At 50.8% G+C, this 13851-nt stretch overlaps 1 protein-coding gene and 1 long non-coding RNA gene across 3 annotated transcripts in view; one reads left to right on the plus strand and one right to left on the minus strand.

The window, feature by feature from the left end:
- LOC130682034 (uncharacterized) overlaps positions 1 to 2287 on the plus strand; it is a 48015-nt gene extending 45728 nt beyond the window's left edge. Inside the window, exon 3 of the long non-coding RNA XR_008995339.1 lies at positions 1077 to 2287. This is a non-coding gene — a long non-coding RNA (uncharacterized LOC130682034). The remainder of the gene's footprint in view (positions 1 to 1076) is intronic.
- Positions 2288 to 2446: 159 nt separating this feature from the next.
- Positions 2447 to 13216, minus strand: TFE3 (transcription factor binding to IGHM enhancer 3). Of its 2 annotated transcripts, none has more exons than XM_036917163.2 (10): positions 12852 to 13216; positions 10489 to 10602; positions 9175 to 9478; positions 8509 to 8568; positions 8138 to 8242; positions 6423 to 6540; positions 6027 to 6083; positions 5775 to 5850; positions 4742 to 4889; positions 2447 to 4267 (listed from the first exon to the last, which is right to left on the minus strand). In XM_036917163.2, exons 1-10 carry the CDS (start codon positions 12965 to 12967, stop codon positions 3824 to 3826), a joined length of 1542 nt encoding a protein of 513 aa, XP_036773058.2. In that variant the 5' UTR covers positions 12968 to 13216; the 3' UTR covers positions 2447 to 3823. The 2 variants fall into 2 exon arrangements, with proteins under 2 accessions (XP_036773058.2, XP_036773057.2); XM_036917162.2 differs by having other exon boundaries at positions 8323 to 8568; positions 12852 to 13215.
- Between the last annotated feature and the right edge of the window lie 635 nt (positions 13217 to 13851).

The following is a 13851-nucleotide window of genomic DNA, read 5'->3' on the forward strand; positions in this document are numbered from 1 at the left end:
TCACCAAGTCCCCCCGACATCCCCGTTCAGTCACTGTCCATCAACATAGTAAGATGCTGTAAAATCACTACTTGTCACCAAGTTCACAGTCACTGTCTTCAACATAGTAAGATGCTGAAGAATTACTACATCTTCTCTGTGTTGCACAGCCCTCCCCGTGCCCCCCCAACACTATACATGCTAATCGTAATGCCCCCTTTCTTTTCTTCCCACCCTTATCCCTCCCTTCCCACCCGTCCTCCCCAGTCCCTTTCCCTTTGGTAACTAAGGATAATCCAATATTTAATAAATATTTGGAGGTGATACTGTAAGGCTGTGCAACTATCATGGTCACCTGATAGTTTTGCCGACTAATTGTAACATTTAGCAAGGATCAGGTCTGCAGCAATTATTACTGTGGTATTCTAATGGTAACTTTCTATTTCCCTCATTCCTTCTATATTTGTTATTTGGAATTCTTATGTAAGGAAGACTTGTCCCATCTCCAGCATTTATTTATTCAATTATATCAGTTATTTATGTAAGTATGGAATTATTGGTATTTATTTTGGGGACTATAAACCAATACTATTATGTTTAGATTGCTCACATTGTTCAGACTTTGGCCCCTGGGAACTCTTGCAAGCTGGCTCCATCCTTATGACATGCTCCTGTCTTTTTTTTAGGTTTGTCCTTACTTTATGGCACTACACAATGCTCCAGACTCATCTTGTATTTCCCTACCCCAGCCTTAAAATCAGCCATTTCTCATTTACTGGAGGCACGGCATTTAGAAACTGAGGTCTGGGTACTAGATGTGCTCATAGCTTTTGGAACAGCATAATGTCTAGGCCTTCTCAGTGGACAGACAGAAACTGTCAGAGACCAAGATATGACAGCTAACTGAAACATGGTGCCTGTGGTAGGGAGCTTCTATCAGCCATCCCTGCCTACTGATATTCATGGTCTTTTGTAATCCTGTCCCCTTGAGTAACTTGATTCTAACCAAAGGAATACCTTGACATTGAGGGAATGTCCTGGCATGATTAGATTACAAGGGATCGTAATTTTATGCTTGCTAGCTGTCTTTTTTGCAGGCTTGGATGAAGCAACCAACCAGCTGAGAGCTGCCTCTTGGAAGGAAAGGCACATATGGCAGGGACTGAGGGCATCTCTGCCATATGGCCAGCAAGGCAGTGAGGCCTTCAGTTCAACAAGCTGCAAAGAACTGAGTCCTGCCAAAACCATGGGAGCTTAGAGCAGACCCTTCCCCAGTTCCACCTGCAAATGTGTCCTCAATCCCACCCAACACTTTCTCTGCTTGCACCCTTGTGAGAGCCACTGGAAGAGAGGACCCAGCTAACCCAGTCTGGATTCCTGACCCACAAAAACTGGGAGATGTGTTGTTTTTAGCTACTGTGGTAATTTGTTACACAGAAAGAGATAACAATCACATTTTCCCTACTTGGATCCTAGAACAGAAAAAGACATGCATAGAAAAACCAGTGAAATCCAAAAAGCCTTAAGTTGAGTTCCTGGTACTGAGCCAATGTTATTTTCTTAGCATTGATAAATGTGCATGGTTACGTAAGATGTTTACATTAGCAGGAGCTGGGCAATGGGTATGGGATCACTTGCTGTCTTTGAAACTCTTCTGTAAATTTTTAAAACTATTTCAGAATACAAACTTTAAAAAAACACATCTGGGTATGTATTACATGTTACGTTTATAAAATAAGAGAATATAGCAAATTTGAGGAGAAAAGGTAAAGGTATCAGGGAGCCACCAGTCTAGTGGAAGGGACTCCACAAATAGACCTTAGGGGTCACATAGGTTAGAAAGGAGTAGCAAGTGCGGAGCTGAGCCTGCTGGGGGAGATATAGACTGGAAGTCAGAGTGTGGTTAAGGAATTTCAGGAATATTTCCCCCTCACCTCCATTTAAGTTACCACTAAGTGTCAACATCTGTTCGAAAATTGAGTTTTTTACTTATTCCTTTAAATGTTTTGTTCTTGCATTTTCCATCATCTGAAACTCCACTGTCTGCCAGGACATAGCCTCATATACTGATCAGCTTCAGAAGTGAATTTACAAGATCTTTGCCACCTCTGCCCTCAGTGACATTTTTCAAACACCTAACTTTACCATTTAGCTTTTCATCCACTTATCAGCTGTATTATCTTCAGAAGTTACCTAAACTCTATTCCTGGTTTCTTTAAACACGAAATGAGAGTAAGAACCAGCACTTTCTTGATGAATATTCCTTAAAATTATGTGAAACACTTGTTAAGGGTGTCTGTCAGGTAGTTCGGGACTCATTACTTTTGTTTGCAGGTTGTTCTCCTTCAACCCCTTTCTAAATTCTTTTATCCATCTCTCTTAGATCTGTTTCTTTAAATAACTTTTCTTCCCCCTGGCTCATACTGGTCATGCTCACTGCCGTCAAAAGGAAGGACAGGACAGACCCTTTGCCAAAGTTAAAAGCGCATCAAACACGCCTAGCATTTATTTTATCCACAAACCTACAGATCCCTCAGTACACCTTCCTTGGGGCTTAGCCCCAACAACCTGAAACTGATAACCTTGGGTGTATGTGGTAGGAGGGGTGGGGATGATGGGGAGTCTCTTGGTAACTCTGAAATGGGGAGAATTCCTCCAAATTGGTAACTGGGTGAAGGCCAGGAGTTGGGGGTGACCTAACTTCGGATTAGAGGATCCATAAAACTATCAGATAAAATGATGAGGTACATAGACTTTTGCAACCCTCTGCCTTGGGACAGGATTCCACTCTTTCCTGGGATAGGGAACTCCTCAGAAAGGGCCCTTCTTCCATCCTCTTCCTCTATCTGTTGCAAAAGAGTGCTGTGGTGCTGGTTTTGGAAACCTGGATCAGCACCCCCTAATCCCCATCACCTCCCTAAACTGCCCTTCAAGGAAGGAGGTGGGACTCTGCCCAAGGGTGGGAGTCTAACTCTCACTCCTCATCTAGGTCTGGAATGCCAATCCACAGGATGTCAAGATATGCCCCCTTCTGCAAGGGCAAGATTGGCCTAGAGCCCTCCTAGTTTAGGCCACATTGGTCCCACATTAAGGCAGGGGAGCTTAAGTACCACTCCTCCCTGCAGTATGGAATGCTTGGATGGGATGTTGCTAAAAGGGCAAGAGCTGTGATCTCCACACGGTGGCCTGCTCTGACTCCTCCGTGCCTGAAATGCTTTTGCTAGGCTGTTTCCTGTAGGGAGGGTGGTGGGACCAGGCTCGGCCACTGCTACAAAGCCAGGACTGAGTTCCCAGGTGAAGGGGCCGGCTCTTATCCTCACTTCTGTTCCTTGCCTGGGCAGGGTAGGGTTCATGGAGAAGGGGCAGCGCTTCAACCCCCAGGGTAGGACCTCCACCACTTTGATTCCTCTTTGTTGCCATGGTTGACTAGACAGTGGCTCCAAGAAGGGATGGTGCAATATCCTAACACCTCCTTATGCCTGGACACCTGGCTAGGGCAGTTCCTAGGGGACAGGGGCCAACCTCATCCTGTTTACTTCCCTCATCTGGGCAAGGGTGGGTCCCACGGGGCAGGGGCTAGGCTGTAATCTCCAGGGGATAGGCCTTGATGCCACTGCCTACTCCAAATCTGAAATAACTGCACTGGCTGGTCCTGGGGGGAAGGGGCAGGGCTCATCTGACTCCTCCTCCTTGCCTGCTTACAGGGGTGGGGCTTCATCACATCTCTTTTCCCCAGAACACCTGGGCAGGGCAGTCTCCATGGAAGGGTAGAGGAAAAGGTGGGGCCTCATCCTGACTTGTCCTCCTTCCTGGGTAGAGTCCCAGGGGGAGGGGTGAGGCCTGATCAGGACTCATCCTCCATGCTGAAGCTGCTGCGGCGACTGCTGGCCTTGGAGACAGCAGGGGAAACTGAAGAGAGCAGGGGGTCTGAGGCAGCCCGCAGTGGGGACAGTGCGTCCCCTGACAGTGCACCCACCACCCCCTCCTCCTCCTCCATCAAAATGTCTTCCAGCCCCAGGTGGAAGGGGTCCCCCAGATCCCCCAGGTGGTCACTGGGAAAGTGCAGGTCCAGAAGGGCATCCGAGGGTGGTGCTGGGGGCTGCGAATGGGGAACACTCTGGGTAGGTCCCCCTGCTGCGTGAAATGTTGCTGCGCCTGGCCTGCCCTCCTCCTCAACGTCCAGCTGCTCTGGCTTAAGGCCTTCAGAGGCTGAAGTGGTGGCCAGGGAGAGCAGCCCTGGGGTAGGAGGAACTGGCAGACCATGGATCTGTGCCTGCAGTTCTAGCTCCTGCAAAAAAGCAGCAGTAGGGGCGGAATAAGATGGGGTTCAGAGTCCCTTGGAGGCAGAGGGGCGTAATAGTGAAAAGGACAGGCTGTCTGAGTTTGAATTCAGCCTCTGCCATTCATTAGCTGCATAAGTTTGGGCAAGATGCTTAACAGCTCTGAGCCTCAGAGTCCCAATCTGTAAAATGGGTGTAATAATGATCCTGGTCCCATAGGGTTGTTATGAGGATTAATTTAGTAAATACAGATTAAGACTCGTCATACTGCCTGGCACCAGACAAATGCTATATACATTAGCCAATATTCATTATTATTCTTGTTAACGTTGGGATTACTCCCCCCCTTCTCCTCCTCCCCATCATGAGTTGGGAAGCCCAGGGATCCCCCAAGTGTGCAAGGGAAATCCTGACCTGTTTTTCCTCTGCCTCTGCCTCCAGGAAGCCCCACTCACCCCTGCCACCCCCTCCTCCTCCCAGACCTGAATTCGGAGCTGCAGGTTGCGGTTGGCTTGCTCCAGGGATCGCTGACGGCTCTCCAGGTCTTTGGAGCGCTGCTGCTCCTTCTGCAACTTGCGGATATAATCCACAGAGGCTTTTAGAATGGTGCCCTTGTTCCAGCGCATCTCCCTGTGGGGCACAAAGGAAAGGGAAAACAGGAGTGCTGCATTTGGAGTCTCTCAGGAGCCACGGGGGACTGCACCAGGTAGATGGGGCACCCTGCCACAGGCCCCAAACTTGAGGTGGGAGTACATCAAGGGTACGGAATGCTGAGATGAAAGCCCCCTACCTGGAGCCTTCCAGCACTGTCCCATCACACCCTGAGCCCAGGAAGCCTTCTGTGACCTGATTCTTTCCTGCTCTACATCCCTCTGATTCATCTCACTATAGCCACCTTGGCTTCTCAATGTCCTAGAACATGGAAAACCATTTCCACCTCAGAGCCTCCAGCCTAGCTGTGCCCACCACCTTGAATACTTTTCTCCCAGACAGATGGCTCCAGCCTCCTGTTTCTTAGGCTCTTCATTCAAATGTCTCCTTGTAGTTGAGGCCTGCCTGGTCCCTGCCCTCCTCACTCCAAATTATAACCCTCCCCAATATTCCTCCATCTTCCCTCCATCCTTTATTACAGCACTCATCATAGTCACCCAGACTTTCCTGCTTTGCTCTGTCTGCCCCCACTAAAAGAACAGTTCTAGGAACTCAGGGATTTTTGTCCCTTTTGTTCCCTCAAGGCCTAGCATGGTGCTTGGCACAAAGCAGAAGCTCCGTACTTTTCTTGAATGAAGGAGGTACTAAATGAACAGAAAACTAAGTGCCTGTGTCATTCAGGGACCAGATGAGGCACATGGGCCATAATATCATGCACCTAAACTTTTAGGTGGGGACACGGTGAGGAAAGCTGGGTGGGAAAGGGCTAAGGAGAACTGCCAGGGGTTCCCACCCAGTGTGGGCCCACCTGAGAAGGACGTTTGGGAACTTTCTGCCAGCCTAGCACTCCCCGCCCATACTCACGGGTCACTGGACTTGGGGATGAGGGTGCCCAGCTCCTTGATCCTGTCATTAATGTTGAATCGCCTGCGACGCTCAACTTTGGAGGTAGGGGAGAGAAGAAAAGAGTGGTAAGGTCATCTATAGGCCAGAGGGGAAAGAGGACAAACTGGGGGGCTGGGAGGCTGTTGCAGGAAGAGGTCCCTAAGGAAGGCCAGGGTACACAGATAGGCAGAGCTGCAGGACACACTGAAAAAGGTACGTGCTCTCACTCACTTAGGTTGTGATTGTCTTTCTTTTGTCGTTCCTTCAAAAGGGCCTTGGCCTCAGTCTCTGTAAGACATAGGGGTGGTCAGGGCCTCCAGGCATGGGAAGGACATGAGCAGTGGCTAAGGTAGGGTGTGGGGGGTACAGGCAAGGAACAGACTTTTTTAAAAAGTACCACCCTTTATTATTTTTTAAGAAGCCAGGGTGACAGGTTATTTGTTAAGCCCACAATGAGAGGAAGTGCAGTGAAGACAGGATTGTGGGCCATGTGGAAAATGAGAGTACACAGCCCATTTCCATCTGCTTAAACCCCTTCCCCAGAATCAGACCCACCCAGACCTGGTAAACACGGGGCTCACCCCAGGGAACAGGTCGGATGCACAGGGCCAAGACCCTGACCCTTACCAGAAATCTCCCGTTTGATGTTGGGCAGCTCAGCTGGGCAGGAGTTGCTGACAGTGATGGCTGGTGTGGCCACGCCCTGACTACTGTACACATCAAGCAGATTCCCTGATACAGGCAGCTGGGGGCAAGTTAGGCAGAGAAACAATGGTTGGGAATGGACCCCAGGCTTGTCCCCTTCTCAGAACCAGGCTCCTCACCCCTGACACACCCCAAAGACAGGTGCTTTCTTATCCTTCAATGGAATTTCACATGGTGACTCAACAAGGGGATCAAGTGGACCTACCCTGCTTTGCAGGGGGCCTGGAGCCTGTCTGGCCTGTCCATCATGCCTCTGTCGTCCCTCAAATCCCTCAGTGATCTCTGAAGGCCCTCTCTCAAATCCTAGGGCTGGCTCTGAGAAGAAACGCTGGAAAACCATCCTTCTTAGGTCTTTGTCGGCTCCAGTGCAACATTCCAGTCTGTTAGCCCCTCCTAAGCATGATGTTCCAACTCAGCATTCTTGGAACACTCCAACCCAATCTTCTCAGACCTTGGGAAACTGTCATAGCAACATTCCATCCAAAATCCGGCCTTCTGGAGCATTCCAACACAATCTCTAATCTTTTGCTATGATTGCATTGCACCACCTTACATTCATGGTCTCTGGCAGCAAGCTTCTGACTAGTATCTTTCTGCACATTCTAATTTCTCAGGATTTCTTGTTTAACTCCGTAACAAACATTGTTTTTATGTCAGCCTATATTTTTCTCTCTCCTTTGCACTATCCTGGACATACCCTTAATGAGTATACCCCACCTTTTAACAAATTTCTGTCTCTTAAAATTTCCAGCAACCTGCTAAATGTATCTAATATAAAGTCCCAATCTCTAGCTGTGTCCAAATCAATAAAAAGTTCTGATAAACTGGTACCACTTTTATACATGCTTCTATCCTCTTCATAAGTTGGAAAGAAAGCAAGCTACAACCACTTGGTATGTCTAAAGTTAGTTACAGGACTCTTGGAATGTTCCAGAACCAGAATGTTATCATTTATTGGTACATGCCTTGATCTAGAATGTTTTATCCACCCTGTACAAGGACCCAGCCTCTTGGCATGGTTCACTGAAAAGAGATGTGGTACATTCCAATCACTACAAGGTCCAACTATACCAAGTTTTGAGACTTTTGATAGGTTCCAATCATTGTATGATCTGGGTATGCTCCAATGACCTGAATCCCTTGGTATATTCAAACTGCTATAAAAGTCCCACTTCCAGGAGGAGAAAAACAAGTACCATATGATTTCACTTTTTTTGAAGTATAAAAACAAAGCAAAACAGAAGGAACAAAACAGCATTAGACTTACAGGCAATGAGAGACTAGTGATTACCAAGGGGGAGGGGGGTACTTTTGAACCACTGTGATGTACATTTGATTAAAAAAAAAGAGTCCCATTTCTTCGTCCCTCCCACAGTGATACACAGAGGGCCTTAGTATGCCCCAGTGTCTCGATGAGTCCCCACCCTGTATAAATCAAAATCTACAAAGTCTATCTCCTCAAGCAGTCCCACCTAAGGCCCCAGGACACTGGTATGCCCCTTCTCATCATATGGCTTCCCCCTCTATCTTAGTACAATCCAAGGCAACGGTCTCATATACAGCCAATCTGCTGTAGTTTCATTGACTGACTGATGCACTAATTTTCAGAAGACCAACCCTTCACCTCAGGGCCTCACCGTGCTGGGGAGCTGCAGCCCTGTGGTGCCTCCAGGCAGATAGCTGAGCATCTCATCATTGTAACTGGACTCGAGGCTGATGATCTCATCAATAACATCATCAATCTGGGGAAATAAATAAATACGGAAGAGGGTTAGAAGAAGTTGGCGGGGGGAGCATGGGAGGGTTGTCTGCAGCCACTTACCTCCTTCTCTGAGCTGGACCCGATGGTGAGCAGCGCCATAGGGCTGTTGGGAGCACTGCCTGTGGGGCCAGTAGCATGGGCAGTCTCAGGGGCAGGGAGCGGCTGGGCACTAGCAGCCCCTGGTGGTTGGGTTAGGGCTTGGGAAGCCAGCTTGGGGCCAAGTGTGGTGGACAGGTACTGTTTCACCTGCTGCCGGCGCGCCTGCTGCAGATGGTAGCGCGTCGGGTTCTCCAGATGGGTCTGCACCTGTGGGATAAGGGGGAAAAGGATGGGAGGGGACAAGACAGAACAGGCCTCAGAGGGGTGACTGAGCACCAGCCTGACCCTCAGAAGTCATCTGTTCCTAGGCTGAGGCTGGCAGACCATACCCAAAATCCAAGAATGCCCTCCCAAAGTACTGGGAGTCTCCCCCAGGACCCAAACTCCCTTTCTCAGAAATCCCTCATAGCCCCCAAGATCCATCCATGGCTGATGGACTCCCTCTCAGTTTCTGGACCACCCTGTCACATTCCCCAAGACTCCCCCCAGGTCTCTGACATCACCTAGGAATACACATGGCGTCCCAAGTCACCCCAACGGCCAAAGAACTCCTAATGCATCAAACATGCATGAAGCTCTTCTTACACAGCCACTTCACAGACTCCAGGGCCCACTCGAGACACAACCCTCCATGGTCCACCAAGACATCCTAAGGCCCCCAAGAAACCCTCACAGCTCCACAAGAACACCTTGGAAATCCTAAACACTACCACAGCCTATTTTAACAGGAACTGGGACCCTCCTTAGAGTCCCTAAGACCTAACCCAAAAGCCACCAAGGGCCCCCTCCCAGGGCGTCTGGATGTCAACTTACCTTGAGCACCTCCCTGGGCACCTGAGCTGGGGGAGGACGTCCCAACGTGTGGCCCCCAGCAGAGACGCCAACCACAGAGATGGCAGGAGAGGCAGGTGCAGGGCTGGGGAAGGAAGAGGCTGCAGCCTGTTCACGACGCTCACGCCTCTCCTGCTCCTGGGCCTGGGCCCGCATTAGCTGCTGCCGCAGCAAGACCCGCGATGAAGAAGATGACGACATGACAGGGGTCCTGGAGCCCCCTGCAGAAGATGATGCAGAGAGTGTAGCTGGGGTGGCTGGGGTGGCCTGCAGTGGTATTGGGAGGCTGTGAATGGGAAATATGGGGCCACAGGTAAGCTAAAGGTTCCTGTCCCAAGCCTAAGGACTCTTAGTATGATGGACAGACACAGGACCCGAGTCTGTTCTCTGCCCTCAGAGGCCACAACATGGAGGAGACGCCAGAACCAGACCTGGTTGTGTCCCTCAGGGGTCAGAGTCTGATGGGGGATACCCAGTCTCAACCCTCAGGGATCACAGTCAGGTGGCAGAATTTTAGCTCTCACAGTCCTTATGATGAAGCCTGGATTTGGGCCTGTTCAAACGATTCAGCACTGGGAGAGAGGGCTCATCCTACCTAAAGGAAAGCAGAAGGATGCCGAATTGAGGCTGTGGCAGTAGATGTGGATATAGGGGGCTCTTAAGCTCAATTTGGGTCTGGAGATGCTCTCTGAGCTCCTGGGAGTAGGCATCAGGCTACAGGGGCAGCTGCAGACCCTTCTTCCTCTCCTGCTTGGGTGTCTACTTGGAGGACCTAGTGAATCTTGAAAATCTCCGAGATTTCACAATCCTCTTTTCCCGCCCCTCTTCCAGGTCCCCTCCCATCTCTTAGAGCCCAGGCCGATGACTCAGCAAATTTAGACTTCTAAGCTTGGAGAAAAAAGGCACCAGTAGGGCTTCCTCAAGGCTGGGGGTGGGTGAGTTTGTAGTCTGGGGAGCAAGCTGGCTTAGCAGGGGTGTGGATGTAGCTCCGCCCACCTGGGGGCTGAGCTTGAGTAGGCCACGCCCTATCCCTGGACAAGCTAGGCAAGCTGCAATACTTGTGTATGAATGGGCGTGCTGGTGGGGTGGCGGGAGGCAGGGGAGCTCTAGCTCAAGATACTGGAATCCTAATATTTGCTTTCCTTTGAGGCAGGTTCTTTCTGGTCTCAAATTTTACTATCTGTAAAATACAGGCCGGTGAGAGAATGGGTTGGACTGGCACTAGGGCCTCTGCCCATCAAGAGAGAATGCAGGGGCCTGAGGAATTGGGAAGACAGTCAGGCAGAAGACACATACCTTGAGCGTAGTGACAGGGGTTGGCTTTTGAGCTCGTAGACGCTGTCGGGACCAAGGACGTTTTCTAACTCGATGTCAGCAACAATCCCCGATTCCGGAAGCAAAGAGTTCAGACTGAGGGTGGTGGGGAGGTAATGGTGGTGGTCAGTGATTGTATAAAAACCTCACTCTTCCCAAAAACAGGGAGAGCAAGACAGCGAAAGACACACTCGCACTCACCCCAGGAGGGAGGAGAACAGTGTTCCCCTCACATTAGGCCACTCTGCCTGGTACCACAACCTTGAATTCCCTTGACTTTCCCCCTCCTCACTCTTTTGCTTTGTGTTACCCACAGCCCCTAATGATTCAAAATAAGAGTGCCAGGATCCCAACTCCTCACTCTAAGAATCACTTGTAGCAACCTGGGTTTGAGGAAAATAGAAATGAATTTAAGAATGACAATTCACTTTGCAGGAGTCCTGACTTTGCATTCAGAATTCTCCCAGCCCCCACACTCCCTACTGTTTTCCTGGCAGTTGAAGGTGAGCCCATGGTGGTCCACATGCATACAGCACTGTAGGGGCATCCTTCAGCGTAACAGTTCATTGTAACACAAACTGATGCATCACAAAGAGAACTGGGGTTCATGATTCACTTTACCGAAGGATCCGCCACTTTGCAAATGAGTTTTACCTGTCCCCGCCCCCCACCTTAGCCAGAGTTCATGGGATGGCAAGGCATACCCAAATACAAAATGGAAATACCAAAGGCTCCTCTCATTCCAACAATCTGGATTTTAAAAAGGGAGAATTTGGGTGGATGATACACCTATACAAGCATTTTTTTCTTGGCCGGAAGCTTGCACTCTCTCCCGCTTTGTGAATGGATCAAAACACACACACACATCTCCAATACCAACACCCACTGACACAGTACACACTTCCCTTTCAACTATTCCCACTACTGTGATGATCTAGGTTGTTATAAAGGCACTAAAAGATGGTAAATCGATACACAGAAAGGCTCCTGCTCAGCACTCCATGCTGGGTACAAGACCCTAGTGTGCAGGGAGCATTAACATGAATGAGGATGGATATGCATCCTGCATCCTTGAATTTGGTCAAAGAGTTTGAATCCTGAGAGATTGCGGGTGACTTCACTTGACAAGAATTCTCTCCCCTCCTCAAGGATCTGTCTGCCTTCCATTCCTCAACCTTAGCTGGGAACCTAATGTCACCCAGGAAGTCAGGAAGAGGAAGCTGGGGGGAAGCCGCTGAGATCAGCACAATACCAGGCAGAAATCAGGCAAAGCCTGCACTCGTGCTCACACACCCACTGGACAGAAGTTGGAAGAGATGGGTGATGGGGTGGGCAGGGTGTGGACAGAGGGCTGGGGCTTTCAAGTCTGTTGATGGAAGTGAGGATGAGAAGAGCCTAGAGAGGACCCGCCCAGGCAAGCAGGGATGGTGCAATTGGTGTTCATTCCAGCTCTAGGGACAGATTCAAGATTATCCCCAGGACCTGAGAGGGGGAGATAAAAAGAACACGTGCATGTGTGTGGCGTGCGTAAGGGAAGGAGCAGGGTAAGCAAGCAAGAAGAGAGGCTAAGGGAGGGTGGTAGCAGGAAAAAAGACCCTCCTCCGGATTCCCAAATAAGGTCTGAGGCCTTCTCTATGCTAAGAGGGTAACACTATCTCAGTCACCTCTGACTCCCATTCAAGCCCTCATGAGGGTGTGGAAAGGCGGCTTTTCCACTCTCCCTGGGTTCTGACACAGCTGGGTGGGTGGGCAAGTGTGAAGGGATTATTTTGGCCAAGTTTTGATGAATATTGCTTCTCTTGCTCACTCACAAGGCACATGTGAGATAACCCCAAATTCATCCGCACACAAGCCTCCAGCAACAAGCCACTGGGAGTCACCAAGCTCCCGACAGCATCTCTGTCTGCCAGGACCCCTCCTCTGGCACCGAGAGGAAGTCTCTTAAAATCTGTGACTCACCTACAGAGTGCCCTCTCAAAAATCACCCTCCTCATGCCTAACTCAAGGACCCTAAATTCTGCCTCAAATCAGCGTCTCAGTCCTCCACGTTCAGCTACCCTAGACCAGTTTCTCGACTCTGCAACACAATCTGCTCCTTTAGACCTAGTCAAGGGCCTCCCAAATCTGACCCAGGCCTCTCTTAATGCACTTCCACAACTCCTTTAAGCCTCAGTGCAAGCAGGCCACCGCCGGATTCCTTAGGTGCCCCTCCCCCTAAGACCGGCGCCCCGACGTCCTTAAAGCCTAGGCTGAGGGCCTCCAACTCCAGTCCGAGGCCCCTGCTTCCTTCGGATCAGGCCCCGGGGAAACCCAATCAGCGCTACCGGCCCCAGGCGGCCCCGCACCTGAGCAGCTGGGCTGAGTCGGCCGGCCTGCGCTCCTCCAACAGCAAGAACACGGCTCGAGAGCCCTCCGCGCTGGCCTCTACGCCGTCCCGAGCTGGCTCGGCCTCATGAGACATGACGCCCGGCCCCGGGCGAGCCCTGCCAGGCCTGTCGGGCCTTGGCCCGATCCCCCTAACAAAATAAGAGTCCCCTTCCCCCCATTCGCCACTGCCTCCTCCGCTAAGCCATAGAGCGAGCTCTGTGCGGGCGGGCGGTGTCGCGGCGATGGGATGGGCCGTGAGTCATCCCCTGCCCTGCACGGACCAACTCCCTCCACCCCACCACCACAACCTAACCCGGACGACCGCCCTCCTTCCCCTGGCGTCCTCTTCCCCCTCCTTCTGGGCTGGGGAAACTCCACAGGAAGTGACTGCACGGAGGATGAACGGCTCGCCGGGCCACGCCTTCCGAGTGAGGCGACCAATCGTCTAGGGGAGGTTTCGGGCGCCCACCCTAAACCACACCTCCGACGCTGAGGGAAAACGCGATTCGTACAGCCCTCATTCCGAGATGGGGGGCACTTACGCCAGCCCTCAGAGAGAGGCAAATCAGCTAGAGGGAATTTGGTTGAGCCACGCCTTCCCTTCTTAAAGTATCCCTCCGCAGGAGATCAAGCCGCTCCTTGGGTCCTGTGCGCCTGCGCACCTATGGCCAGTCGGCAGGGCGCAGAGGTCTCCCGGCCATGCTTCAAACTGCGGAACCGCGCCCCCTCTCGGCCAACATTCGTAGTATCAGCTCTCCTGGCGCGCTCCAACCTCCGTCTAACCCTGCGTCCTCAGCCAAAGCCTAACTATGAGGCCTAAGCAGCCACATTCCCTGAAGGTGCGCACCAGAAAACCCATCATTTCGGTACCCACAGTCCTGCCGTTCAGTTGGCCTTCTCCGGAGCGCTCTGCCTACTATATGTCATCTAGAGCTGTTGTACTAAGTCATTGCGTCACAAGGTAAATGCTTCATAAAT

This window comes from Manis pentadactyla, chromosome X (assembly GCF_030020395.1).
Source record: "Manis pentadactyla isolate mManPen7 chromosome X, mManPen7.hap1, whole genome shotgun sequence".
NCBI classification, from domain to species: Eukaryota; Metazoa; Chordata; class Mammalia; order Pholidota; family Manidae; genus Manis; species Manis pentadactyla.

Coding starts and splice junctions, on each gene's coding strand:
- TFE3 (XM_036917162.2), bottom strand. CDS start 12,967: ATGTCTCATGAGGCCGAGCCAGCTCGGGACGGCGTAGAGGCCAGCGCG. Junction 10,603..12,851: donor GACTCAGCCCAGCTGCTCAG/GTGCGGGGCCGC, acceptor CACCACCCTCAG/TCTGAACTCTTTGCTTCCGG. Junction 4,268..4,741: donor ACCTGCAGCTCCGAATTCAG/GTCTGGGAGGAG, acceptor GCTTTTTTGCAG/GAGCTAGAACTGCAGGCACA.